General features: G+C 42.2%; 1 protein-coding gene across 16 annotated transcripts in view; it reads left to right on the top strand.

The window, feature by feature from the left end:
- The window catches only part of kirrel3b (kirre like nephrin family adhesion molecule 3b), a 216,984-nt gene that overhangs the window by 56,624 nt on the left and 132,443 nt on the right, over positions 1-27,917 (top strand). For 14 of the 16 annotated variants that reach the window (XM_054742841.2, XM_054742848.2, XM_054742842.2 and 11 more), the window contains exon 3: positions 6,412-6,438. The exons of the other annotated variants lie outside the window; for them this stretch is intronic. In XM_054742841.2, the coding sequence (XP_054598816.1) occupies positions 6,412-6,438 (27 nt within the window). The remainder of the gene's footprint in view (positions 1-6,411; positions 6,439-27,917) is intronic. 16 annotated transcript variants of the gene reach the window in all.

Raw genomic sequence — 27,917 nt, forward strand, 5'->3', positions numbered from 1 at the left:
AACCTGAGAAGTTAGGTTTTCATGCACATGCAAGGTCTTTCCAAGTACTTTCAAGATTAGTTTTTGAGATTTCCCAGCACCTTACAGTGATGCAGATTAATGCATTCATATTTTTTTAAAGTTCAAGACATTAATTTCACTAGTTTCAAAATTGATGTTGTAACACAAGCAATTTCAGTTAGCAAGTCAAGCATTTTCTTTAAAATTCAAACATTTTCAGGGATTTCAAGTACCTGTAGGAACCCTGGCAATACGCAAGACATCAAATTCTGACCAGCACACACAGCATGAGAGATAAAACAACAATCCCTCTGTTGGAGGTCTTTGGACACGTGAATGTCAATACACAGATTACAAATATCCTGGTTGGCTGCTTTTGAGGGAGTAACTTTTTCTCTTTCATTCCCTACCCAACTTCCTGTACACACACACACACACACACACACACACACACACACACACACACACACACACACACACACACACACACACACACACACACACACACACACACACACACACACACAGGAGGCATAACAATGTCAGTGTGAGTGGGCATCAAAAACAAGCTGAACTGAACTGAATTGTTATTCTCCTGGATAGCGCTCAACATGTACCTTGACTGAACTACATCCACTCTTTGTACGTCTGCTTTTAACACAGAGAGCCCTGCCGGCATATGTTGCATTAGCATAAAAACACCTGTTAGGTAACCTGTGGAAGACTTTGTTGACATTTTCCTTCCTGCCTCTTGCCTCATTAAACCCAATGCTGTGATGGAATAACATAAAAAAAATCACAGGCTTCAAGTGAAATCTACAAGATGAGCTGTTGCAACAAGTGTTCATCCAGCTTTTGTTTAGAAGATGTTTACTGAAACCAGTTGCAATTAGTAATGCCAGCGTGCATTCTGTGTTCCCAGACAACCTGCTGAGGTACATCAGTAATACCCTATGGAATGTAAACCACCCCACGTCTTGGTGGACCAACCGATGGAAGGGACATGTATCAGAGACATCTGTGGGAAATAAAGTTCAGTCAAATGACTGATCCTCCAGTGTAAAACTCTTTAATTAAGTAGGTGTGAAGACGTGAGACGTACCGGTAAGCAGGATGTCTTAACATTCCTCATTATAAATAACACCTAAAGATACAGAAATAGATGTAATCTTGTGAAGTCTAATCCAGCAGCATATGGTTTCAGTAGAGTTTCAATTGACATGCCTTACTTTCAAGAACATCAGTAAAACTAAAGCATGTGTTTCTTATTGGTTACCCCAAAACAGCCAAAGTCCAGTCTGATCTACCACCCTGCTTTAGATTAATACCAAACAAAGAACAGTTTGTTCCAATTACAAGGTAGTTTACTCTCATTTGTTCAAAGTCCCTACCGTTTGATTAAAACATGGTGCTCAATTCATTTTACAACACATAATCATTATTTAGTGGTTGTAAATTTGTCTGAAGTACTCTAAGTGTAAAAGAAAGGGAACAGAGTTTCTCTCCTTGCCTTAAGTGACCTGTTACTGACAGCTGAAGGACATCTATGCTGTTCTAAGACTATTCTCCCCAACATAGGCTGAGGCCTAGTCCACACGTAGCCGGGTTTTTTTAAAAACGAATATCTGCCCCTCCAAAAACTTGCATCCACACCACCTCGTTTAAAAAAAAAATCTGTCCACATGTACCCGGATAAATACGTTGTTAAGGACATGCCAGACCTGTAGGTGGCAGTACTTCCCCCGAATTGTATCCAGTCAGCGTAACTTTTCGTCTTCCTGTGGTCTTCCGCAAGGAGCAGTAATTCCGCTTGCAAAAACAAACAAGCAAAAAGCGCTTGGACAATTGATAAAGCGAGCGCAGCTCTGAGGGCATCCATGCTGTCGGCTAGAGTAAACACAGGTCGCACACGTGATGTCAGCATTTTTTGTCGCGGAAAGTGACGTTGCGGACCTTCAAACTCCGGTTTTGTCTGTCCACACGCAGACACCCAAAACGGAGAAAATGCACTTTGGCCGGAGTTTATAAAAAGATCCGTTTTCGTGTGGATGACAGGCCAAAGCATAGAAAAATATCTACGTTTTGGCAGATCCCCGGCTACGTGTGGACAGGGCCTTAGATACACTGTGACCGTGCTAAACGATGTATTGTCATTGCCAGGTGGACCCATCCTTTTGTATTGATTTTCATTTTCTGAGGACTTTATTTTGCCGATCTATCCTTTCTTGTTCTTGCTTCCATCGCTTGGTTTAGTAGATGCAATATGTGCAAACAGATGAAGGATGACACCAAACAAATGGCTTTAATGGTGAGAAGGTTAATCTGTGCACACTTATAGCTCTCTACAGGCCAGATTTCTGCAACCCTGAGGAAACTTCCATTAAGAGAGGTTGCTGATGACACAATATCCAGTCAACAGTACAGAGGCTTTGGAGGAGGACGGGGATTAGACTGACCCACATGTTATCATTTGCTGCTTGTCCTTGACCAGACTCTCTGTTCTCCTTGACTGCCTTGTGCATATTTTTTTTTCATCAGAGCACATTTTATTTATCACAGAAGCATTTTCCCCCACATGGTCGGCAACTATCTGCACCTCTGCAGTGCAAAGCAAATGTTCTCTAGAGTTTTTGCTCTGGTTTGCTTTAATTTAAACTGTTCCCTCCTGGAAATGCATGCAGAATTGCATAAATGATATATTAATGATCCATATAAACATTTAATCTGGTCTTAATCCTTTAACCAGTAAGGCAACTTGCATTCAAATATACAGTGTGATGCAAGAGTTTGGGCAGCCTTGTTAGTCTTCATGATTTTCCTGTGTAAATCGGCGATTGTTACAATAAAAATGTCAGTTAAATATATGATATAGGAGACACACGCAGTGATATCTGAGAAGTGAAACAAAGTTTATAGGATTTACAGAAAGTGTGCAATAAATTGCTTAAACAAAATTAGGGAGGTGGATGAATGTGAGAACCGTTGTCATTTTATTGATTCCAAAACATTTAGAATTAAATACTGGAACTTAAAATCTTTTGGTAAACTCAGTGACCCTTGACCTCCATACACAGGTGAGTCCAGTAAAATTGTGTTTAAGTGGGCCAACTGTAAGTTTACTTTCTCTTTGAATATTCTCTCAAGAGTAGCAACATGGGGGTCTCAGAACCACTCTCACATGACCTGAAAACAAAGATTGTTCACCGTCATGCATTAGTGTAAGGATACAGAAAGCTCTCAGAAATTTTAGCTGTCTGTTTCCACAGTTAGGAACATATATAGGAAATAGAAGACCACAGGCACAGTTAAAGTTAAGGCTGAAAGGGGCAGACCAAGTGAAATCTCAGCTAAACAGAAGTAAAGAACGGTTAGAACGGTCAGAGTCAACCCACAGACCAGCACTAAAGACCTACAGCATCATCTTGCTGCAGATGGAGTCACTGTGTATCGTTCCACTATTCGGCGCACTTTACACAAGGAGATGCTGCATGTGAGAGTGATGCAGAGGAAGCCTTTTCTCCTCCCACAGCACAAACAGAGCTGCTTGAGGTATGCTAAAGCACATTTGGACAAACCAGCTTCATTTCAGAAGAGGGTGTTGCGGACCGATTAAACCAAAATCAAGTTATTTGAGCATAACAAGGGGCGTTATGCATGGAGGAAAAAGAACAGCATTCCAAGAAAAACACATGTAAAACATGGTGGTGGTTCCATCATGCAGTGGGCTGTGTGACCAGTGCAGGGACTGGGAATCTTGTTAAAGTTGAGGGACGCATGGATCCCACGCCACATCAGCAGATTCTGGAGACCAATGTCCAGGAATCAGTGACAAGGCTGAAGCTGCACCGGGGCTGGATCTATCAACAAGACGACCCTAAACACTGCTCAGCATCTACTAAGGCATTCATGCAGAGGAACAAGTAGAACGTTCTGGGACGGCCATCTCAGTCCCCAGACCTGAATGTTATTGAACATCTGTGGTGTGAGGTAAAGAGAGCTGTCCATGCTCAGAAGTCATCAGACCTGAATGAACTAGAGATGTTTTGTAAAGAAGAATGGTCCAGAATACCTTCAGCCAGAATCCAGACTCACACTGGAAGCTATTGGAAGTGTTTAGAGGCTGTTATTTCTGCAAAAGGAAGATCTACAAAATATTGAGTTCATTTATTTTTGTGGTGCCCAAATTTATCCACCTGCCTAATTTTGTTTACACAATCATTGCACACTTTCTATAAATCCTATATGCGTTGCTTCACTTGTCAAACATCACTGTGTGTCTCCTGTAAGATATATTTAACTGAAGTTTTTTGAAGACTAAAAAGGCTGCCCAGACTTTCACATCTCACTGTAAACTTTGATGCCCAAAAAAAAATGAACATTAAAGGGTTAACCAAGAACATGACAGTATTTCATAAGAATCAGCTGGCGTTGAAATTTGTTTCAGAAATCCAGGATTTTCCTCCCCTATAAGCCCTCTTTTCACCTCATCTCTCCTTCTGATCTCTTATTTGCCACCCCTCGTTTTTTATCCCGACAATCCAATAATTTACACGTAGACACGACTAGGCCGAAGGGAAACAGGCGAGGGTGAGCCAAAACAGCTAGTGATAGTGGCTAATTAGCTACAGCTGCTGATGGGACTGCTCCTCGCCACCTGCCAGAGGAGCCTTGACAAAATTGTTATCAAATGTAATCAGAAAAGACGAGCCATTCTTCACCACATTAGGATCGCGGGCAAATCGAAGATGGTGGGCAGGAGAAGAGTGGCAAAAAAGAAGAAAGTTCTTTGAAAATGTATGCACAAGAATGTGTGAATGTATACTAAAAAAAAGGTGGTAATCATCATATAAAGCAGCATGGAAGCAGAGGGTGAGAACTTAGGAGCTCTTACATTAAAAATGTCTCTAAATATCTGGAAAGAGGCATTTCTTATTAAACCAAACAACCGAGCAGGGCAGTGACAAACACCATCACTTTCCCACTCGCTACTCTTGATCATGTTCCATTGTTTCCCTTATCCTACCTTCTCTTTTTGATTTTTTTTTTTTTGTACGTTGCTGTGATCTTCTGCTCATGCCTTTTGAGAGACATCCCAGAGCCGCAGTTTATAGATATCCCACCGAATAGGGACATTTGTTGCAAACACAAGACTACAACCACAAAAACATAAAACATATGCAGTCCAGGTGAGGGACACGTCAGGGGTTCTGCTCTTTTTATAATGAGGTCTTCTGTAGAGAGACGGCCACATACATGCCTGCTGCAGTGACAGCAAGGCTTTTTCTTCCTGTTTCCCAGGCCTGGTTTATAAATAAAGTCTTTGAACAGTGAGACACATAAAGCAAGGAGAACCACACAGCGCGGCGCGACAGATAGCAAAAGGAACATGTGGCTACAGGTTGTTGTTCCTCAGATGTATAACAAGGTAACACTGCATGGCACAAATCATGGCAAGTGATTTCCACGTCAGAGTGGAGGTGGAGCACCACTCATTTACAGCTTTAGTGGTTTCATTTTATGTTGACTGTGGTCAAATGGATTTGCTTTACTGCCGCCTCCATAGTAAATGTCAGAATTCAAGCTCCGTGGCTACGGAGGGGGGGGCGTCCTCAAAGAGAAGGGTGATTTTCAGGAATCGTATGCATGTGCAGTGCTATGGTGTGTGTGTGTGCATCTGTACATGCACGTCTCCCAGGTGCCTACCCCAGTGCTAGGGCTGGGTCTGTGGGGGCCCGCGGAGGCCGAGCTGCTGGCAGCAGCTGGAGAGTGTCAGCAGATGTGAATTGTCAGGCGTTGTGCTTGGTTCATTAGCTGCTCTTCCACTTGCACCAAACACAGCTGTTGCCTGGCTCACAGAGCAAAGGGGAATGTGTGTGTGCATTTATGTATTTGAGTGCAGAATGTGTAGGAAATAAAGTGGAGTAACCTATTAAAGTCAATGAGTATCGCAGATGTACATGTGCAAAGGAAGTTTGGGGTGTTAACTTAAGTAGTTTTACATTCATTATTTAAAAAGCATTTTGTTTCTTTTTCCCCCTACTTTGCATTACCCCAATGGTTTAACCCAAATACTCACCTAATTATTAATTTTTTTCTGCATTTATCAAATTGGGCAGTCTTGCATTTATCAGAGGCAAATATAGGGGGCTTTTTGGCATTAGCTTCTAGTTAGGTAGCAATACAAAAACGTACACATATCTACACACACAGCTAGTCCTGCTCTCATTCATTTTGGATGCTGAACAGTCATACCAGATTCCATCATTGTCCCGACTGGCAGGGGCTTGGCTGGGCATAATATGCATTCAGATTGGTGTATCCCCTGAATAAATAAATATTTATTTTCAGAGCCAAGGTCTGTCGTAATTAACAGGAAGGCGGCTGACGGAATTCTATTATGCTTTTCCCCAGAGTCACCAGCAGCTCTGCAAGTCTCAGGTCAGCTGGTCTGGTTATGGAGACGTTTCCTTCACACACGCTGTGTTTTGTGTTGTCATGCACTAGTGTTTCTGCACGTGTGTGTGTGTGCATGTACGTGCGTGTGTGTTTGTGTGAGAAAGTTGGCAGAGTGCAGATAGAGCGCAAGTCAGTCAGCAAATGTTATAACTGAATTAGACGAGTATTTTCTCTGCCAGGACTCTAATTGGATGTTAAACCGTAATTGCTTTGGGTTGATTGTGCTCGAGATGAAAAATTTATTAAAAACATGAAGGCTGGCATTGTTCGCCAAGAGGGTAGAGATAAGCTCGATGAGGACGGTAAACATGGGGAATTTCAAATCTCAGAACAGCAAGATGAAATGCCCGACAAGGGGCTACAAAGATGAATATATATATATACACACACACAAAACCATTGTTTTTAAATTTGCAACTTTTCGGCATATTTGTGTTGCTTTAAAATTTAAATGCCCCAATGCTTGTGGTTATTCCAGAACTCAAAACAAAACAAACAAGGAGAAATGCAAGACACTCTTCGGTTTGAGAAGGTGAGAACTCTGGGTCAGTGCCTGGATGTAGCAGGGGCTTTTTAAGTACCACTAATGCAAGATGAATCAACTCATCCATTATGAAACACACACACACACACACACACACACACACACACACACACACACACACACACACACACACACACACACACACACACACACACACACACACACACACACACACACACACACACACACACACACACACACACACATATCCACAAACAAACAAACAAATGCTCTTTACAGTGTTTTAGAGAAATCCCTCTAGCCTAATTAGGTGAAAAAGCACAAGATGTTTATGAAGCATACTAGGCAGCCAGTGACAGCCACTAAAGAGCCATCGACTGCAAAAACGGTGACGGAGTGGATCAACGTGCCCACAGACGAATACGCCATCAGGGTATTTACCCTCAACCTGCAGAGTTTGCACAGATGACATCTTAATAAGCTGAGTTCTATGATGTATTTTTAACTGAGCAAGTGGGTCTCTCTCGAGGACCGTGCACCAGTGCCCACATCTAATTGGGTTTTTGCCTCCCTCCAGCACCAGGGCAGCATTACATTATTGTTGTGTGAACTTATATTCTATAGTCCCAAGCAAAAGCGTCCAGCCGTGACTCCTTTCTGATTTCCCTCCTCACTTCAAATATCTGTGTACTCTTTTGTCAAGTCAAACTAAAAGTATTAAAAGGAAGAATCAATGCAATGTGAAAACATCTGTGATGAGTATAGGGAGGAAATAGTTTTACCGAACACTGTGAGGTCTTTGAAGTTAAATTAACTGATCGCCAAACTTTTTTTTTCACGTTTTAGAGATTTCCAAACTAAGAAAAAGAGTATCTTCTTCAAGGACTTCCTAAGTCAATGCTCCAAACTGTCATGAAAAAAGTAAAAAAGCTATTGCTTCTTAGTTCAAGTGAGCCTTTGTATGAAAACATTACAAATTTACTACAATCATTTACTGTACTACTTACTAAAATGTCATTTTCAAAACAAAACATGATACAGTAGCAAATGCAAAACAGGAAATGACCTGTATTTGTATAGCACCTTCTTAGGGTTCTACAACCCCCTAAGGCGCTTCACAATACAATCACCCATTCACACACACATTTACACACTGCAATTCAATTCAATTCAATTCAATCAAATTCATTTCAATTAATTTTTTTTATTAGGCACCTCCCTGCCACCAATCAAGGCAGCCCAAGGTGCTGGTGATGATGAGCTACAATGTAGCCACAGCTGTCCTGGGGTGCACTGACGGAGGCAAGGCCTGCCATACACAAGCCCGTCCAACCAACACCAGCAGGAAAGGCAGTGTCTTGCTCCATGACACAATAGCAGAATTGTCTGCCAGGATGAAACCTACAGCCTTCCGATTACTGGACAACCTGCTCTACCTCCTGAGCTACTGCTGCAAAATGTTGAAATTTGATTTCTTTGTTTTTAACCAATAACTTGCCAATGCATCTTCTGTAATCCCGGAGCAAAACAGATTTGGAGATGTTTTTTAAAAGGCAAAGTTCACTCATTTTTCAGATTCATTTGCAGTGGTTTCTAAAACAAATGCAGAACTTGTGAGTAGATCTCTGTGGGATAAAAGGTCAGGTGCTCCTGTTTCAGGAGCTAAATGGTAAGCCAGAGAGGAGGTGAGCAGAAGACGGCAGGTTTTGGAGGCTCCATTCCTGACATCTCACCTCTGATTGGATAACAACGACGTCACTCTACCACTGACAAAGTTTGCTTTGCAATGTTGATGTTTTATCTCCTTAAATAACACAATTCTGGAGGGGTTCTGCTGTGTTGTGGAGTTGCACAGGCTAACGGTTAGCTTCTCCTGGCCAAGAGTCTGCTATTTCCTGGACACTAAACCAACAGCACCCTTCCCCGTTGTGAGTCAAGATGGTTGAGTCCATGAATTGTAGCTACAGTGGGAAGTAGAGTTTTTTTCTGATCAGAATCAGAATCAGAAAGAATTTTATTGCCAGCACTCCAGCGAACCAGAGCATAGGAACTTGACTCCACAGAACAGCCTGACCAAGATTACACACACACATCTAGACAGGACAGATACAGGCACACCACGAGAGCAGCCATTGCAGCGCTCATTTCAGTAGATGAAGAGGGGATTACATGAGGAGAGTTCGGGGAGGGAGAAAAAGGCATTAACAGAGCTACACCGGCAGGGTGTAGATCTACTATGCAAAAAAACAACCAACATAAAAGCACGAACGTCACACATGAGACCCGTTAGGTAGGGGGGAGGGACTGGGACCCTGGTTTCCTCAGCGGGAGCAGCCTGTGTGGCGCTTGGCCAACTGAATCCACAGGTGGGAGGGAGGTCACGAGAAAGCACAGACCACAGTGAGTGCCTCCAACTTGATGACCTCGGTGCGGAGACCACAACCTGAAGGTGGGGGGGGGGGGGGGGGGGGGGGGTAGGGTTTTCACAGCATTTGTCTGCATTCCTTCCATCGTGGGGTTTTTTGCACACAACTCCAAGGCTGCTTATGGCGTCAGATTGGATAACAGGACTTTGTTTGGGTCAGGCAGAGATAATTTTCCTCTCTGCCTTAAAGTCTGTATTGATCATTCAGATCCTCCAGTGAAGCCAATTCGGTGATTAAACATCTCCACACCGTCCGGTGACCCTCTCCGAGATGACATCCAATTTGCACACTAACACCGGTGAGCAGCTAAGACATTGTCCAGCTTGCGATTCACCTCGAGTAAGGTCCCAGTCTGTGAGGTCTCCGCCCGGACGGTGCCGTCCATTGTTGCGGGTCGCCCTCCAATCGCTCCCATCATCCCAATTTTTTGGAAAACCAGATATCCTCCCACTCCAATCTGAAGAAATCCAGTGATGATCAGGCCAAATATCCACATATCTTCGACGTCCTCAATGGACAGCTGAGAGAGACAGATGACATTCCACTTCGTCCAGCAATCGAGCATATATCCCGCTGCGTGTGTCCAGTGAGGACAAGCGCGAGCCCCCTCCTCCGTTCTCATCGTAGAAAAAATCTTATCAATTGCGTTGAATGACCAATTAATTAAATCCATTTCTGAAAAATAGTGATTGCAGAGGAGATGCAGAGAAGCGCTCTGTAGGCAGACGGGACAAAAAGAGCCTTGGGAAATAGCAGATAAGGGAGCAAAGCAGAAGCGACTGTGCTCTGTGAGTGCTAGAAGAGGATCTGAGATGTTCTATTGGTGGCTAATACAGAAAAAGGGGTAGAAGACCATATTCTTGTTTAGCCTGCATCTCAAACTTAGAGTGGCTGATCATATTCAACAAATAACAAGTAAAGGAAAATGAAAATGACTTGGGTCAGTGTGTTTCTTTCCCTTTAGATTGGCTCTTTATTTTTCCAGCAAAGCACCCCACAAAAGGTTGGGAACAGAGCCAGAGTCCTGCCACCAGCGTTCCTCCCCATGTGTACCGCCATGAAGAGCACCACCTTGATGTTTTTGTTTACATGTTTACTGATTCTGGCTGGGCACGTCAGATCAAGAGACACCCCAGTGACCGTCTCCATCAAACGTAGCGGAGACCTGTGGAACAGACGAGTCAAGCAAAAACAACTTACCATTTTATCATTCTTCTTCTATGGAAGTGAGCAGCTCAGCGGTCTGCTCCTGCCCTAAATTGCCCACCTTATGCGGATGCAATGTGGGTGTTGGATCTCTGGAGGCCCGGTGGTTATAGCACATAGGGGAACCATGTCAGCCTGCATGAGCTGCCAGCAAATCTGTTAATTAAGCATGCTAATGGTTGTAATTGTAGCTGGTGGTGAACCCAGCTGTTGAGGTAAATTCTAGGTTTGGCCCACTGGTTGTCAAGATTCAACATTATCTGTGCATGTGCATGTGTGTGTGTGTGTGCATATGCAGCCAGTATGTGCAGACACACATCTGTTTTATGCATGAGTGGAGGAGGTAGAGAGAAAGAGATTAAAAGAGAGAGAGAATGGCAGGGCTGCCGAGTGAGGACAAGGTGAGAGGTTAGCGGCAGGGAGGAAAGGTAGAGACTGGAGGACGTTGAGCTTTTTAACCTCATGGCTTACCTTCTTCCTCTCCAACATCAGACATCATTTCTGCAGCGGCTCCCTGTAAAATGTCCAAAGGGTGTTCTCCCTCTGCCCGAGGCTTCAGGTGCTGCGGCTGGGATAATGTCAGGCTGACACGGATTTTACCTAGCTTCACAATAAGTGTGACTACCAGCTTAGAGGCAAATGCTGAGGCAGTCTCTGTCCTTAGGGCATGTCTACACTACTTCAGAAATGTAAAAAATGATTTTTCTCTCTCTACATTTTTACAATTCAAACTAAAATTGAACTTCCCACACATGTCAAAGAAATACGAGATGGTGAGAACCTCTTCAATAATGGCACATCAGCGTACAAAGAACAGCTTCACTAAAGACTTTTTAATTTCTCTAAATCGTATTTCTCCAATCTACCTGACTTTAAATAATACAGTTTGCATAGAATGAAGCATAATAAAAATGTGCACTGTGCAACTTTTACCGTGTTCTATCAAAATGTTCTTCTGCCCTGATTTTGTTGTCTCTCCACCAAAGTCCAAGCTTCAGGATCCATTAGGCAAATTCAACTCACTTGTGTGTATTGCTTCACGTCAGCGTTACAGTTTGTCAGACAGCAGCTTGGCCCAATTCTTTATGTGCGTATTTCAAATGGACGGTCTTTGCAAATGATGGGAATACTCAACCAATCAGACACGAGAGTGCTTTCCACACTGTTCTGAAGGCTACATGTAGTTTTAGAAACGCTGCTACCAGGACCTTTATCTAGGGTACTTGCCTCTCTGTTTCGGCCCCGATTCCTGCAGTGGACCAGAAAAGATAAAAAATACCACAAAAAACATGCTGGTTCTGTAAAAGGTTCCTGTGGAGAAAATGCACCTAAAAATGTTTAAAAAACTCAATTGAAACATTTATTTTTATCGTCTTTTCTTATGACGTAGATTTCTTACACTGATGATTTCAATAACAAGGCTAAACGCAGATGCATTCATCTACAGTTCTGTGTCATTTCATTGTTTTCTGCAAAGACAGATTGTCTCTAGCATTCTCTATCCTGAGGACAATTTTTAGAGTGCCAGGAGATTTCTTGGAGTCTGTTGGGATCTAAATATTCTCAATGAAGCAAGATAACAGAAACACTAAAGTACCCGAGCTGGCCTCTTCACAGAAAAGCCTTCTTTAATAAAATATACACAAAGGCGAATAAAGGAGCTACTTGACAGGGCAGAGTCCAGGACCCAAAACATAAATAGGACTAGAGAATAAAAAAGGCAAAAGGATAAAAGAGCAGCCTTCTTTTTTTATTATTGGATGCTGGATGGACCACAGGCAGGCCTTTATTCTTTTTTTTTTATACACGGCTTCAGTTTCGCTTTCTAAGAATGCAACGGCAAATTAAACTGAAGAAAAGAAGAAACGTTTCTCTCATGAATGATGTCATGCCTGCTAGTCATGTTGCTTTTTGGACATCAGAAAAAAAGTGGGATTTTTTGCACCACTTTCAATAAAAATGCCATTTTCAGTTTTAATGTGTTTGCAAATTTAATCCGTAACACAAAGCATCTGCCCCGCGATTAACTCGGTATCAGTTATACCCTTATTTCTATCTAGAATTGCTATAAAGGAGGAACATACAAATGCTTGTAACCGTGCATTAATAACAAGGCAACATCTCCACTGCTGGTTTTCCATCCAAGATCTACTTGATCTACTTTTAGCCACAGGTTGACTAACTAGGGTTTGGCAGATTCCAACTTCAGGCGGAAAAAATAACTCCCGCTTGTGACTAAAAGTAAGCTTCTGTCAGACTGGAATTAATCTTCAGATTGAACATACCTGCTTGCTCTGTTTTTGAACATTGGTCCAACAAAAACAGATCTTCCCCTAACACAGCATAGTGTCTAATTTGTAGCCAGTGATGAGAAGGAAAGTCAGAGTGAGTCCTCTCGTCTTGCCTTTGCTGTTCGAACTTTGATAGATAAGTTAGTGAATTTATGATAATTTGCCGGGCCCGCATCAAACGCCTCGCTGTGTGCAGTGGGGAGCATCAGGACACGAGGCTATGCAACATTCTGTAAGCCTCCTGTGATCGCTACAAGTAGTCAAGTCTCATAGCGTCAATCAGGAATGCTTCGTGTCCTTGAGGTGAACTGCAAAACAATTCTTTGAGCTTTTTGAGCAAAGTTTGGCGTTCTTACGGTCGCTGCATTTAACCAAACACTTCCTGTTTGACATGTTGGCATCGCAGCCACTCTATGGCTCTTCCAACTCTTAGCTGATTATGCAGAAGCTCCCGTCATCCCAACGCTTCAAATTGAAATGCAAATGCACATTTCTGTGTTTGCTATGGAACAAATGCAAACCCTCATTGTCATGCCATTGTGTGCAACACACTGGCCATATGCAAAACAGGAATTAATAAAATCCAGCAGTGAATGGTACTGGGTACTGGTTAAAGCATTAGCCTGTCACATGCTCTTCTGCATGTGCACAGCTTTTAGACATTGGTGTTAAAAATAATCTCTGTTCAAGTCAGAAGGAAGTTTTATTCATTTGTTTGTCATTGTGAACTCTGAGAGGCATAAAAGGAGGAAATAAATCTGTTTTGCAGGAGTTGAGGGCTCTGTGTACCCAAGGTAAGAGAGACAGACATAATCTAACGCTCACTGATAGCTAGACAGATAGCGCCTTAGCTTGCTTACACATACACACACAGTGTGTCCTTCCTCTGCCCTGTTGTCTGCTGTCCTTTTAGAGCCTAATCCTGTTTATCTGTCCGTGCAGTCTTTGAGGGTCTTTGTGTTTGTCTGGGCACCAGCGCGTCTTTCACAAACTGTCCGTGTGCGACTGAGCAGTCTGATGCGTGCCACTGTTTGCAATGAAGTTGTCACAAAGAGCTGATTAGCCTCCCTCTGAGGAGATGGAGGTCTCCGTACCATTGGAGGTGACATATGTGGCTTCGTGTCATCACCTGAGATAGAATGGACTTTCTGATTTCCTCACACATGTTTCTGAAACACTCTTAAATAAGTTAAATTAATTTTGTGTGTTTTTAACCAAACAAATAAATTGCTCATTTTATTTATGATGCACAAAGGAATGTAATTGGCTGCTGTAAAAAAAAAAACAGAAAAACATTGGACAATAGGGTGGAAATGGAGGCATAACATATCCAGGTGAACTCGTGACCTTGGCGGTTCTGTGAAATGAAGGCGGTTTATACACTAGAAAGTCTCAGAGGTGCTTGGGCGGCTGCAGAGAGCTGGAGGACACGGCAACGGTATGAGATCCGAATCTGTTTTCTTGGCTTTGGGAAAGCTTCTGATATTGAGCTTGGAATTACTTTCTTGTAATCCATTCATTCTCATAGCTGATTCCTGGAGGAACCACATTCTGGTGATTACTCTGGTAATCTCTTCTAAAGGCTTTGGTCTGTACAACAGTCAGCTGTGTTCAGCTGGATGGATGTTTCTCAGTGTTGCAAGGAAACACCTAGAAACTTAGTTGTTTGATTTTTCCAGGTATTTTTTGGTATTATTGGACTTATGGTTTACTGTCAGCTCGCCATTGCAGATTATTAACAAGTTCCTGCATTTATATGAAAGTTTATTATATTCTTTATATTCTGTGAAAAAGATTCTGATTAGTCAAATCTTTTGCCTAAAGCATTACCAGCACACTATAAATAAATATTTGCAACCATCACACCCTTCTGCCACTTGAATATTACCTCCAGTTTCTGACTACTTAAAGCTGTGATAACAAATCTGCAAACAAACTGGGTTTTAAATGCAAACTTACTCACAAAACATGCCAGAGATTTAAAAAAGTCAAGTGGTCACACAGGACGCGCCGCTGAGTTCTTCTTGGAAAGTTGTGCGATAGTCACAACATCACAACTTGAGAACAGGAAGCGGGAAGTGACTCTATTGTTTATACGTGATCAGACTTGCTGTCCAACACGGTCGCACACCCAGAGCATCGAAAAATGACGAAGGGTGACCAAGCCTTTGTTTCCGATGTGTTGGGAGCCCCAACGCGTAGGGAGGTGACACGCTGTGCCGGGGCGTCGCTTTCCGACGCTCGCAGTAAAACGGACATTTCACTGACACTCAACCTCTAACTTCTAGTGATTTAACCTTCCTCTCACCCCCATCCTAACCTCAACCCAGTCTGTAGTTCTAAATTTGCCACTGACCGTGTTTGAGAGGGACGATACGACAAGAAACAAAGTTTTGCATGCACAAGTGGGTTTTGTTTAGGATGGGGGTGAGGAAAAAGTTCAATTGCAAGAGGGTAAAGGTCACAGTTTGCTAAAATCTCCATTTTACCGCAGGCGTCGGAAAGAGATGCTCCAGCACAGTGCATCGCCAGTGCGTCGGAAACAAACACTTGGTCACGCTTGGTCACCCTTCGTCATTTTTCGACGCTTTGGGTGTGAGAATGTAGAGTGTCATTGTTATGTGAGACTCTAATTCAATAAAAATGGGTAAGTACGCTATTTGTGTGAACATTTTAGGATCAATAGTACTTTAAAGTTATCAAAATGCAGCTGGGTTTGTGCCTTCTTGATTGATTTAGCTACCTCTGTGATGTGTGTAACAATTAAAATGTCAGCGCATCTGCATGTGTCAGGGTAATTCTTTCAAAACAACCAAACGCCTTGAGGTTTGTCCATCAAAATAAACGGTCAAATATGGGAAATATCCTGTCAATGTGAGCCCTGCCATTTAACTGTCTGGCCTTCTTGTAAAGCAAAGAGAAACATTAAACTTGAATAACACCAGAGCCATGACCACTGCGTCGTTATCTCCGTCACTGTAAATGAGGAGGAAAACTTAATTGGTAGTTTCTTACCTTTTCGACATTGTTTAATGTAAAGTTTTGTTCAGTACAAAGTTTCATTACAACAATCCAATGAGACAGAGCCTGGATTTGTATTATGATTAGTTTAAATGTTTTTAAAAAGAGACGTGTGTGACACGTCAAAAAGCGGCTCCTGCTCAGGCCCGATAGGCCCACCCACAACGCAGCTGCTGTGGCTCCCAGTGTTGTCTTTACTGTGGGAAACGGGTGATAATGGTTCTTTGATGGGAAAAGGTTGCTGACCGCTGCCCTACTTCCTGTATTTATCCAGCCATTTCCAGTCCCCTGCCTACTGTTATTTCAGTTCTCTTAGGTTTCCTCTCTCATTTTTATTTCACACTCTTTTGTCAGGTTCTTGTTTGTTGATCCTCCCTCCGTGTCTCTCACCTTTGACCTCTGTGTGAATCTAGTGGTTGTTACCCTGTCATCTGTTTTCTATTATCCCTGGCTCTTTGCGTTATCTTGTTTTAGTTCATTTAGAGTATTATCGTTATTTTCCTAAAGTCTTCTGTTATTCTCAGAGTAGTTTTAATTATTTCTGCCTTCACTTCTAGTTTTTTTGTTACTAAATCATATTGTTTTGTCTGATTCACTTTCAGTCCTCTTTTTTTGTAGTACTCTCCATCCCTTAGTCAATTAATCACACCTGTAGGCCCTTTGTCATTATCATTCACCACACCTGTTCCCTGTTGCCTCATAACCTCCCAGTCTTTATTTATGCAGCTCAGTCCTCTACTCATTGTTGGTTTCTCGTGTTGTCTCCTGGTTCCACTCCAGTACCAAAGCCTTAAATAAATAACTTTTACCTTTTGAACCTCACCAGCTGCATCTAGATCATCTCTCCACCACACAGTATTTGGATCCGACCAAAATCGCCAAGTAGACAACCTCTACAACTTATCTATAGCTAAACAATGTGAACATTTAAAGAGGCATGAAAAAATGTTTAGATTTTTCAATTTGCTATTGCGGTTTTATTTAAGAGTTAAAAAGATTCAAAGTGTGCAGTAACCATGGGCACTAATGACATTTCTGCTGAAGAAACATATCATTTGTTCAGAGAGAGAGAGAGAGAGAGAGATCCACTTCCTTTGTGAACAAACGTCTGTCCAGACCAAGTGAATGCATCATTTGCATCGTCTCTAAGACAAATCCCCTAGAAACCGTTACCGCAAAAAGCTCGGCACTCATTTTCTCAGCAGTGTCTTTAAATTGGTGAAGGAGAGCAGAATGCACGAGCCAGGATGCCTCCCTACAGCTAGTGCAACCTTTGACATCGATCTGTACCATTACTCCTTCTGACACCTGGTTCCATATGACTAGATGGCCTACAGGCTGGACAACTAAGACAAGAAACTGAACAGGGGCAGCAGATACAAATGACCCCCCTCAGGCCATTCCTCTCATCCTGTGGGAGTGGGGAGGAGGGAAGCGGACAGTGCTTCAGTAGGGTTCCATTTTTGTAGGCTATCTACACACAAAAGCGTGCAGGTAGCCTACAGAGTGTCTATAATGTTAGTGCTGAGCACTAAGCGCACACACGAGGATGATAGACATTAGGAGGGTGGAAAAATGGTTGCATCTGTTAGTTTATCTACTCAGGAATCCAGGGACCAGCCAGCGGGGGATGTTGTGTTTGTATTGTTTTTATAATTCATGAAATGGGGCCAATTAATGGGAGACAATTTGTCTAAAAACATTATTATTCACAAAGCTGTTTTCATTGGCATTCTATAGTGGAGAAGAGGCATTACTGATACATTTAAAATAGAGTTTTTCATGGTGACTTGAGTTTTTTTCCTCTGGACGCCTGGTGAGCATCATTAGCAAGCTGCAGATAAAGTAAGCAACACTGAAAGCCTAAGTGCAAACTGTGCAGCAAACACAGGTGGCTGCAAGAGGAGTGGGCTTTCAAGTGCCAGCGATAGCTGAGCTTCCACCATGTCACCACTTTTACTGAGAAAAAAAATTCAAGCGAATGGAAAATTTGCTTCCCCTCACCACCCATGAAAGGTCATTTGTAGAGAAGGCAGTGCTTTCAAACAAAATGTGGCAGCAGGCTTTTTGGTGGCTGTGCTAGAAGCATGGAAGTACCTTCACCGGTGAAACATTCACACAGCAGTTCAAATATTTCTACTTGTTTTCAAGCTTGTTTAAAATAACACCATTTGGAATGTGTGTATAACACAGGCGTGCTTTTGCTGTAAGAAATCTTCCCAAAACCTGCACTTTCCAACAAAGAAGGACAGGTATACTTGCGTGGGTGGGAGTGAGAATAAGTTGTTAGTTTTTGATGATGCGGTCATGAATGCTACGGATGAGATGAGTTAAACTGGTGGTGTCATGGCCTCGGCATTAAAGAAGACCAAAACCACATTCATTAAAGCATACATAAATACACGACCATCTCTATAGGTAGTTAGTAAAAGATTACAAAATGTGAAAATATAAATATAATAATGGGTTTTATTGCCTTTCTGTCTTTAGTATTCCTGATACATCACCCCTTTCACACAGGATACAAACTATGGCTTAAAAATGCACTTGATTGTGGATGGTCCTTGTTGGGTCTTGGTGAGGTCTTTAAAGAATTCACAGCAACATTCTGCTGGAGGCAAATCTGAGTGAAAGCCCATCCGTTACAGGGGGATGTGTGCACCAGTAGACACTAATAATTTGAGGTTAGACTGACCTTCTTGGCCTTCTGTCTATTCCATGACCCTCATCAGACAGTGGCATCATGTTTTGCTTGGAGGGGGCCAAAGGCATTGTGTGCAGCACAATGGTTATGAGAATGTTTGCTGATGTGTAGAGTTGGTTAAGGTCCAAGAATGAATCAGATATTTAAAGCATAGCAGGGAAATACATTTTTGCCAATTACTAGCCCCTCATTCACACAGAATGTGGAAAAGATGCAGTTCGGTTTCCATGCTGCTTTCACAAAGACCAAAACTCGATCCGGCGATCCGGGTGCATAGCTCTGGAAGGTTTTCACATGGATTACTTGTTCCAGACACCACATGCAAATGTCCATTAAGGTAACAAAATTACACAAGGCAGGAAGTGAGATGTGGTTCAGCATAGGTGCAACCAGTATGTGTAAAAATTAAACCTGTGTTGCATTTTTCCTTCTATTTTAGTATTCGTGACATGGATGTCAGTTCACAGTAGGGATGTGTACTGGTGAAATTATGGTGATACGATACGTGTCACGATACAGGGGAAACAATACCATGCCAATATCATGATATATTGGGATACATTCAGTCAGACGATATTAATGATTTTTAAACTGAATTTATCGTAGGGAAAGTCAATAAACAGTTCAAACTGATATGTTTGACATGAGGTATCTGAATCATAATAGAGGGATTTACATTTCAATGGTGGAAACAAACCCCATTGTACATTGCTGCCAACTAGCAGTCGGTGTTTGAATTGCACCAAAAAAGACAAAATACACAAATGTTTGCATGTAAATTCCTCCAAAAATTAGATACACGGCTTTGGAATATTGATATATTATTGCAGGAAAAAACATCACGATATATTGCCATATCGATATTTTCTTACATCCCTAGCTCAGTGAGTGATAGTTCATGTTAGCATCTTTAAACAGAACAAGTCAAATTGCTAACGAGAACTCGCGTGAACCCATGAGATTTGGTGCACGGGTGGGAGCAAATTTCCAAAGACGCTCTGTTCTCGATCCTCAGTCTGTGTTAATGGCAATCCATCCCGAAACTCGTCATAGCTCGCAACCCAATGGAGGTTTTTCAGATTTCTCTCAGCCCTACCATAAGTCTTGGAGAGAATAGCAGAGTTGTCATCCAGCATGAAATAAGCCTCATGCTTAGGAGCAAGCTTAATTTATTTTTGTTATATCTTTATCATTCACCTATATTGTTTTTTTGGGGGGGATTGAAGGTTTATCCTTTGCATTTGTACCTTTTTTAAAATCTATACATGGATGTATATGTCCTGCTTTACAAAAGTCCGTAAACAAAGCTTCCACTGTACCAGAGTGATCAGCCCTCTCAGAAGGCGTTTATAATCTATTTGATGACCATTAGTTATTATGCCAATTAGGACTTCATTAGAGCACTATGATCCTCCTGAGGCTGCCCTCTGTCAATATGACAAACCTGATGGTAATATCCTCCCACTGACAGCTTTCCTACCTGTAATATGTGACAGGAATACTTCTTTTCTGCCTTGCCATTCATTCTGGAGCAGCAAACAGATACAATAGTCACTGATCATTACGCTGACCTTTGTGTTGAATCTTGGATCCTGTCACTCTTAGCTTCGGCTGTATGTGTTCATCTCTGAGAACACAAGTAAGGGAACGTTATCAAAATAAAGGAGGGGAAATAACGAGTGCTCTGTGTGGGGCCCGAATGTCTCAAAATACATGAGGAGAAGAAGAGGAGAGGATTTCGGTGCAAAGCAAGGATGAGTGATTCACGGAAAGACGGGGGCGTTTTTAATCTGCTGTGCCGCCACTTAAATCCCAGTCACTTAATTTAACCTCCTTTTGTTTAATTAACCCCAGATTTCAGAGCTAATTAGGTTCAGGTATTAAAGACAGATTATTTTGTCCTAGTCTAGCTGTTGGCGGAAGAGTGGATGCTGTCCTGTGCTGCGTTAGATGGGATCTGATGTGGCGTCACATTGAGTCTTCTGGGGCAGAAAGGAAGCAGCTGACGAGAGGCGAGCCTGCTCGTGCGTAACGCTTGGAGGTTCAAGTGTTGTGACAATCCATCATGTTGAAATGTCATGTTGCCTGTATGTGCATTCAAAAAACCATTTAGCGGACCCTCAAATCCGTTATCACTTGTGGAGAATGGTTACCCAAGTGGAACAAAAACTTCTTTTTCACGAGGGCGAAAACTAATTAAGAACAGTAAAGAAAGGATCAAGGCTTCAGATTCTGCTTCTTTTAAGCTCTTTTGTTGTGACTTTGTGCCTGTGGATGCTTGAAAGGGCACTTTGAATTGAATTTGACAAAGTGTATTTCCTTTACAACAACACATACACACACAAACACACACTTTTTCAGCTTTTTCTGCAGACACAAAGTGTTTTTTTTTTTAAACAAAGATCCCTAGCCTCGTTTAATGGAAGTAAAAACACTAAAACGTGTTTCAGAGCTGCTGGAGATTTCACCCTTTTTTTTTATCTGAAAAAGCACCAACGTTTAAGTGGGACCTGTAGCCAGAATGGATGGAACAAACCACAATTAGTGTTGTCTCTTCACCTAATCACCAAAACTGTCACATGGTGCCTCATTAGCCTGATTGGAGATCCATGGCAAATGGCCCCAACACTAACCTCCCATTGCCCACCAATCAGTGTGCTCGCAACAGGGTGTGGGAGGAAAAGGGGGAAGCGACGAGAACATCTGGTCCAGCTGTCGGACAACAATGCTGGGGGTTAATAACAGAGGTGGTGATTGCAAATAGCTTAAACACTCGAGAGAATGAAGCATAAACAAAGGCAAATTGGAAGCAGGTAGAACACAGTGTCCATATTAGGAATCCTGGAGGGGTTTTGCCTAATTACAGCAAACACCACGTGTTTCTCTCAGCTAGATAAGTGCGGCACATGAAGTGGTTTTAAAGCACGAGCTTGCACATCTATCCTTCCATCCATCTACCCACCCATCGCTCCTGCTTGATCCTCTTCTGCCTCTTATCCATATTTGAAATTACAAAAGCCTCTCACATGGGTGGCTTATCACCCATGTAATGACAAAGTTCAAATGTGAATCCATCCATGCTGCTCGGAAAGCCATCAGAATCCTCTCTCCAAGGTGCCTCTGCGCCACGGCGACTATACCATCAGTTTTCAAAGTATCTGGTGTCTAAAGCACAGATTAAAATGGTGTGGATGTAGACTGAAGCCACCCGGTCCCTGACTCACAATCTATTTTGAACAATCCCTTTTAAAAGAATAAAATAATCTGTTTATTGATTTTTATCGTTTTGGCAAAAGGATTGTACTTATAGCACGGCCAAATTTACCACATCCGTGATTCCATCTCAGAAGCAGACGCTACGTTTCTGTGTGTCAAAACTTTGAGCCAAGCCAAAGTGGAGAAAAAATCTTCTCTTTTGGTTTGCAGCTCAGTCGAGGTGAATTTTTTTCTAGTATCTTTTCCTCAAAAAGAACTGTTTTGATTTCTTCAGCTCTGTTGCTCTGCCTCCTCTCCTCTCAGCGGTTCTCATCGTTTTCCACATGCACACAAGACCCCCAAAAAGTACTTTTACACCTGCCTCAAGAAAGAGATCGGAGCAGTCCTTTGATCGAAGGTGTTTATAGTGACATGCAGTTTACTTTCATTCCTCTACCTGCAAATAAAACGGCACACACACACGTATGCATCCTATCATCTTGCCTGAACTTTTGAATAAATGAATTACTGGAACTGTCTAAACTAAACGTATAAACAAATAGTTTGCGTCTGATAATTTTCACTGTAGATCTCAATGATACAGAGTTTTCTCATTTAAAATCAGTGAGGAAAAACACACAACCCGAACACGACACAACAACATGTGCACAATGAAGGACCTCTCATCCAAGGCCTCTGTATAATTAACTGGAGCAGCCGAGTTTAGGGATTACTCCAGGAGGGGCGGTGAATTAAAGCTCAGCTAATGAGTTGAAGTTTCTTAATTTGTTCTCCCCCGTAATTCCAGAATGGATTAGCAGTAGCTTTAGTCGCCTCTTTCCACCGATTAGCACGGCTTGCTCAGTTTCAGCGTTTAGAGGCAGAGCAGAGGGAGGGGAAGGAGAGGACGCGCAGCAAGGCTGGTTACTCACTGGGCCACGTGTTTGAAAGTAAAACCGGTCCAAGTGGTTCACCTTTTGGAGCAAAAAGAACCGGAGCCCAACGATCTACCCAAGAGTGTTTTTCTTTTCTTTTAACGTTTTTTTCACTGTTCATTTTGATCAATTTTTTAGAGCATTTTGTGTCTGAGACTGAATTTGGCTCGGCTTGCTCCTCCTCTTTGCAGAACTTGGAAAGTGGACCTAAAACTGTCAATTAGGGTTAAAATGTTCTAAATATGCTTGAGAGCAGTCCAGCACAATGACTGCACCTGACGCCTAATGAAAAATGACAGGGCTTGTTTGACTTCCTGCATTTCTTGGTGACGAAGCACAACAGATTATAATCCCTGAGGTTGGAAAGCCACACCTCCAGGCAGGTATTCCATTAGGCAGCATTTATCTTTAAAATCATGTGAGCTGGAGTGCAATATGTCAGTAAATCATCTGCTTTCTGTGTATCGTTCAAACCTAGATGGTGTAAGAGTGTCAGCTCTGGCTGGAAATTCCTATTCTGTCTGCATATCCTCTTTAATTCCAACCCAGCCCCCAGAATAGAATACGTTATGATGTGCGTCTGCACTACGAAATCAAATTCCAAAAAGTAAAGTCAACTTTCGGGTTCTGCTCCTCTAAAGGTTATGCTGAGTCCCTTGCCTGAAACATCTAATCAATGCTGTAAAGGATCTGCGGAGAGGGAGACCGGTCTGCATAGTGTGCTTGATGGGTGCAATTCACCTTCCATTCAAATTTGGATTTTAAGAGACAGACAACAGCACGCGGGGAGAAATGATGGCTACGCAAAGTGGTACTGTTTGTTGATAGTAAATCCTCTGAAAAGCTGCAATCCTCAGCTCTTCAAGTTAAATTCTGCTTTTCATCGACTCAACTCAGCATTAAATAAGAGCCCCTGAAATAAGCATCATTTGTGCAGCACTTCATGTTAAGGTGTTATCAGCGGCAGTGCCTTGAGTAAATGGTTTTTTACAGTGGACGGTGAAAGTTTTGACATTTTCCTCGACTGTGCTTCCCGTGATCTCACTATAAAAATGATAAAAGGCTAAAAAATCATAATACGGAGTCAAAAACCTGCTCAGAGTGACAGTGAGATCAAAACATTTGCCTTTTTACATAATTACATTTCCGAAGCTTTTCAGTGCACAGTTTGAGAGTAAAATGGGATTCAGCAACAAAATTAGGATGAAAAAACCCCAAAAAAGCCATCAAGACTGTTGGCAGTATTTAGGCTCTTACGCTGTCAAATCTTCCCAAAAAGGAGGTGAAAAGGTCCATGAACCAATTAGAGAATGGTAAGAGACTGAAGCTCCAAAGAGTGGTTTTATTGTGAAACCATCGCTGTAACATTCTTGGATTATTTTTAGACTCTGCCTCGGTGCAGATAGGCCTGAGAAAGGTGTGTGAATATGCTCTTGCCAGGGAAATGTCACACCCGTGCAGCAATATCAAGGGCTGAATCCGGTCCTAGCTTAAGGAGTAAAGTCAGAACCTCTTCGAGTCTGCAGCTGAACATGTGCACTCTCATTAGAATCTCTTGTATCACAAGTGGGGAGGAGGGGAAGATGCAGAATTTATGGTTGTCAAATGAGTGGGTGGATGTAGCGCTCTAAGCAGGAAAAGGCTACCCGACTGATTCAGTGACGTATGCATGTCATTGGTGGACAGCTTTTTATCAGGAAACTCAATTTCCATGGCGACAGCCAAGAGGCACGTGATGGGAGCTGTGAGTAGGCTTTTTGGCACACTGTGTCATATTTGTAGGGACTTTCAGTGCATATGCAGCCACTCATGATGCAGCTGCTTTTGTTTCTAACAGCGTGGTTCTGTTTCATCAGGGATGGGTTCTTTGTCTGAATGAGTGCTAAAGAGGGGAGGCTAAATAATGACAGTGTTGTTTATGGGGCCTTTGGGCATCAGCGCTTCATTAATGAGCACTTTGTTAATTATGAGTTTTATCAAGTACAGGTCGCCAAACAACTGAGACTCTTAAGTTCCACTTGTGCATGGCTGTCAGGCTTCCTTTGTGCGAACTGTGATAGAAACAGACAATCTGTGGACATGATTTCAGAAGAATTGAGAATGGGATGGACTCGTCTTTGTTTGCTAGTGAGATAGAAACTGACACCTCTCTACATGGTAGTAAATGGACCCATGCTTTAGCCCAGAGGGTTCGAGCACTGCTGACCTTTGCTGTGGCCGCTGTCATGTTGACAGCCGCCGCACTTCGCACATACTTCCCTCAGGCCTGATGTGTCCACCATGCTTCAGAGATGAGACCAGGCTATGGAGGGACTTATAGAGCTCTGCCTAGGTGTGAAAACAACACCACTGAGAGGTGAATTACTTGCTAGAAAAGACCCCAACTGGCAAATCCATAATGTCTTTCTTTCACGTCAGCTGGTCAACCCCTTGTTGAACCACCTTAAACCCTCCAGATGGAGTATTAGGATGAGTACTTTCATATCCAGCCATGCACATTTCTGTTACTCTGTGGTGGAAAAGCTACAGCTGGAAAGGCCAACTTTTTTTAAATTTATTTTACTGATTTTTATATAATTTCACGATGAAACAAGGTATGTTGTTATATAGTTGTTATATTAACATTAGCCATTAAATAGCTGTTTGTTATACTTTGTTTTATATTTCAGTCATTAAACAGTTAATCCTCCTCTGTGTGTGAAGATGTGAGAAAAATAAAATAAAAAAAGGAACAAAAATTAAAAGGTTTTCATGTACTGAACACAAGATGATCTACTGATCAGTCAGCCATTGAATCGAATTTCCCGCTGGGATTCCTAAAGTGTTTTTGAATTTGAACTGAATTTGAATTGAAATCGTTCTAATAATAACCTCTCCAGAAACAACAAAAAATGAAAACAATCCCTAACATAAAATATGTTTTTTAAGGGTCATAGAAATGTGTATACTTTCGAACTTCTTCAGCCAGACCTTCATCGATCTGCTCCATGTCAGCTTCTGTCGACACTGGCGCTGTTCATAAATTTAAAATAGGTGACGTCAAGTCAGAAATGTTCTTGGGCCGTTGTTGGACCGACCAATCACAGACATGCGCTGTGCGAGGTCTTTGTTGGATAATTAAAAAAAATCAGGCTCTACTCCGTCTGCCCTTGTGTGCCTTTTGGAGAGCCTTTATGATGGCTATCAATGGCGCTGCATGTTTTTGCACCTCTGCCATCATGATTTTCTTCCCCTTGAAGGATGTTTTGTTCATTTGAGACAATAAACATTTTTTTGTAGATCATAAAAGTCAAATCTTGTGTGAAGGGTGCCTATGCTGATCAGAGTATACTGTGTGCAGCACCGTGTGATGAACTAATGATAACCATATGAGTTCATTGTCTGGTTGGTAAACGTTGCTAAAATCAAGGAAAGGAAACAAAAAGGAAAATCTTTAAGTTGAACACTTCCTCTTATTGTGTTGTAAGTGGCAGTTAATTTTACACCGTTAAAGCCCCACTTTCAGATGCTTTCACAGAGTCATGCTCGCCTTTTGTCCTTTCACACAGTTTAACAAGCTACTAATGATAACTCAGGTAACGTTATGTTTCAGTACAGTTGAAGTGAGCAGAGATGGGCCGCTAATGGGCGCAACATGCCCAATGCATGTCCAAGTCATCCATTTTATGCAGTGGAGACGAGATGACACATTGGACCACGAGGCTCTGACAGAAGAAACGTTCCCTGCTATTTCCATTAGCCGGTTCCATAATTTATCCAACATGCTGAATTTTTCAAAAGGGATCTGTCAGAAGTTTAGATTTTATCAACAATAGACTTCCTTGTAGTTCACTGATTGGTTTCTGCCCAGGCTGAGGAATGAACATGAAAGCAGCGTTGGGATACCTGTCAAAAACCTGTCAGTTCCCCAAACCCTGCCCGCACGGCCCTGCTTATGATGAATTAATGATTAATCAGGATTTTGTGAAAGGTCTCTGAAAATGAAGGGAGAATAATGAGATTGTCTTTGATCTTTTTATGTTGGCTCATGACAGTAATTTGTTGGAAAGTCATCTAAATTCAGCTACCGAAATTCACTGTGAGACGCAAAAGCATTCAACCAAACAGTTCCTCGAAATTCAGCAGCGACTGCTATATTCAAGAAGGGTTACTCAGCGGCGCTCGCTCAGCCTGCCTCAGACATCCGATCTTTGCTGTGGACAAACCATTATCATGTCCATGATTGGACTCCCTGTGTGGGAATACACGGTGCTCTCCTCCCTGACTGTTTGAGCCTAATTCTGTGTGGCAGGTCCTGCACTCCAGTGCCTAAACACATCTGTCATGTTTTGTCACTGTGATACAGCAACCAGCCAACTCCCACCTCTGGAGAAGGGGCTGATTCTGTATATCACAGCCCACATGGGTTTGGGTACGTGAAAGCATGTAAAACAGGGGATAACTGGATGCGCTGTGTTGTAACGTAACACTGCACACTTCCCAGACATTAGTGGATAAATGTGCAGCATGCACACATGATGGAAAAAGTATGGAAATATGTAAGGACAAAAACTCTGAATTCAAGTTAAACCCTAGTTACCATGCTGGGCCATTGGTCTGATTTATACCTGCAGCTATCTCAATTTTAATTTGAGCAAGAAGCCAGTTCTGTTTCCCACGAGTCCAAATCCCCTACAAAGCCCTGTTTAATAAAGAGAGAACCCCCCCAAAAAGTTCAATATGTCTCCTCTTCCTTCACATTCTCCTCCAAGAGACAAAATTGCCACTTTAATATCTGACATTCTACATGAAATATGAAACAATCAGGAAAAAGGAAGAAGCAGCAGTAGAAATAAATTGCAGGTATACTTCAAGAACTTGTACCCACATGGAACACTCAGTGCAAAGCTATTCTCTTCGCTCCTGATTTTCCCTTAAGCTGGCCAGCCAGAATTGATTGTGACCAGGAATTGATTAGATTTAACCTAGCAAAAGGAAGCAAATCAGTTATTTGTGCGCAGTGGGGGACACTCATCTCAGCCTCTTTAGCATTCAAACTCCAAAACTGACACAGGCATAAAACAATAAACACGCACCTAAGGAAACACTTGAGACGATAAATTCTTTTTTTTTAACATTTGCAACTGCCTCAAACTGACAAACAGCATATAAGACTGAGAATAGTATTTCAAAAGGAGT

The sequence above is a fragment of the Nothobranchius furzeri genome, chromosome 13 (genome assembly GCF_043380555.1).
Source record: "Nothobranchius furzeri strain GRZ-AD chromosome 13, NfurGRZ-RIMD1, whole genome shotgun sequence".
NCBI classification, from domain to species: domain Eukaryota; kingdom Metazoa; phylum Chordata; class Actinopteri; order Cyprinodontiformes; family Nothobranchiidae; genus Nothobranchius; species Nothobranchius furzeri.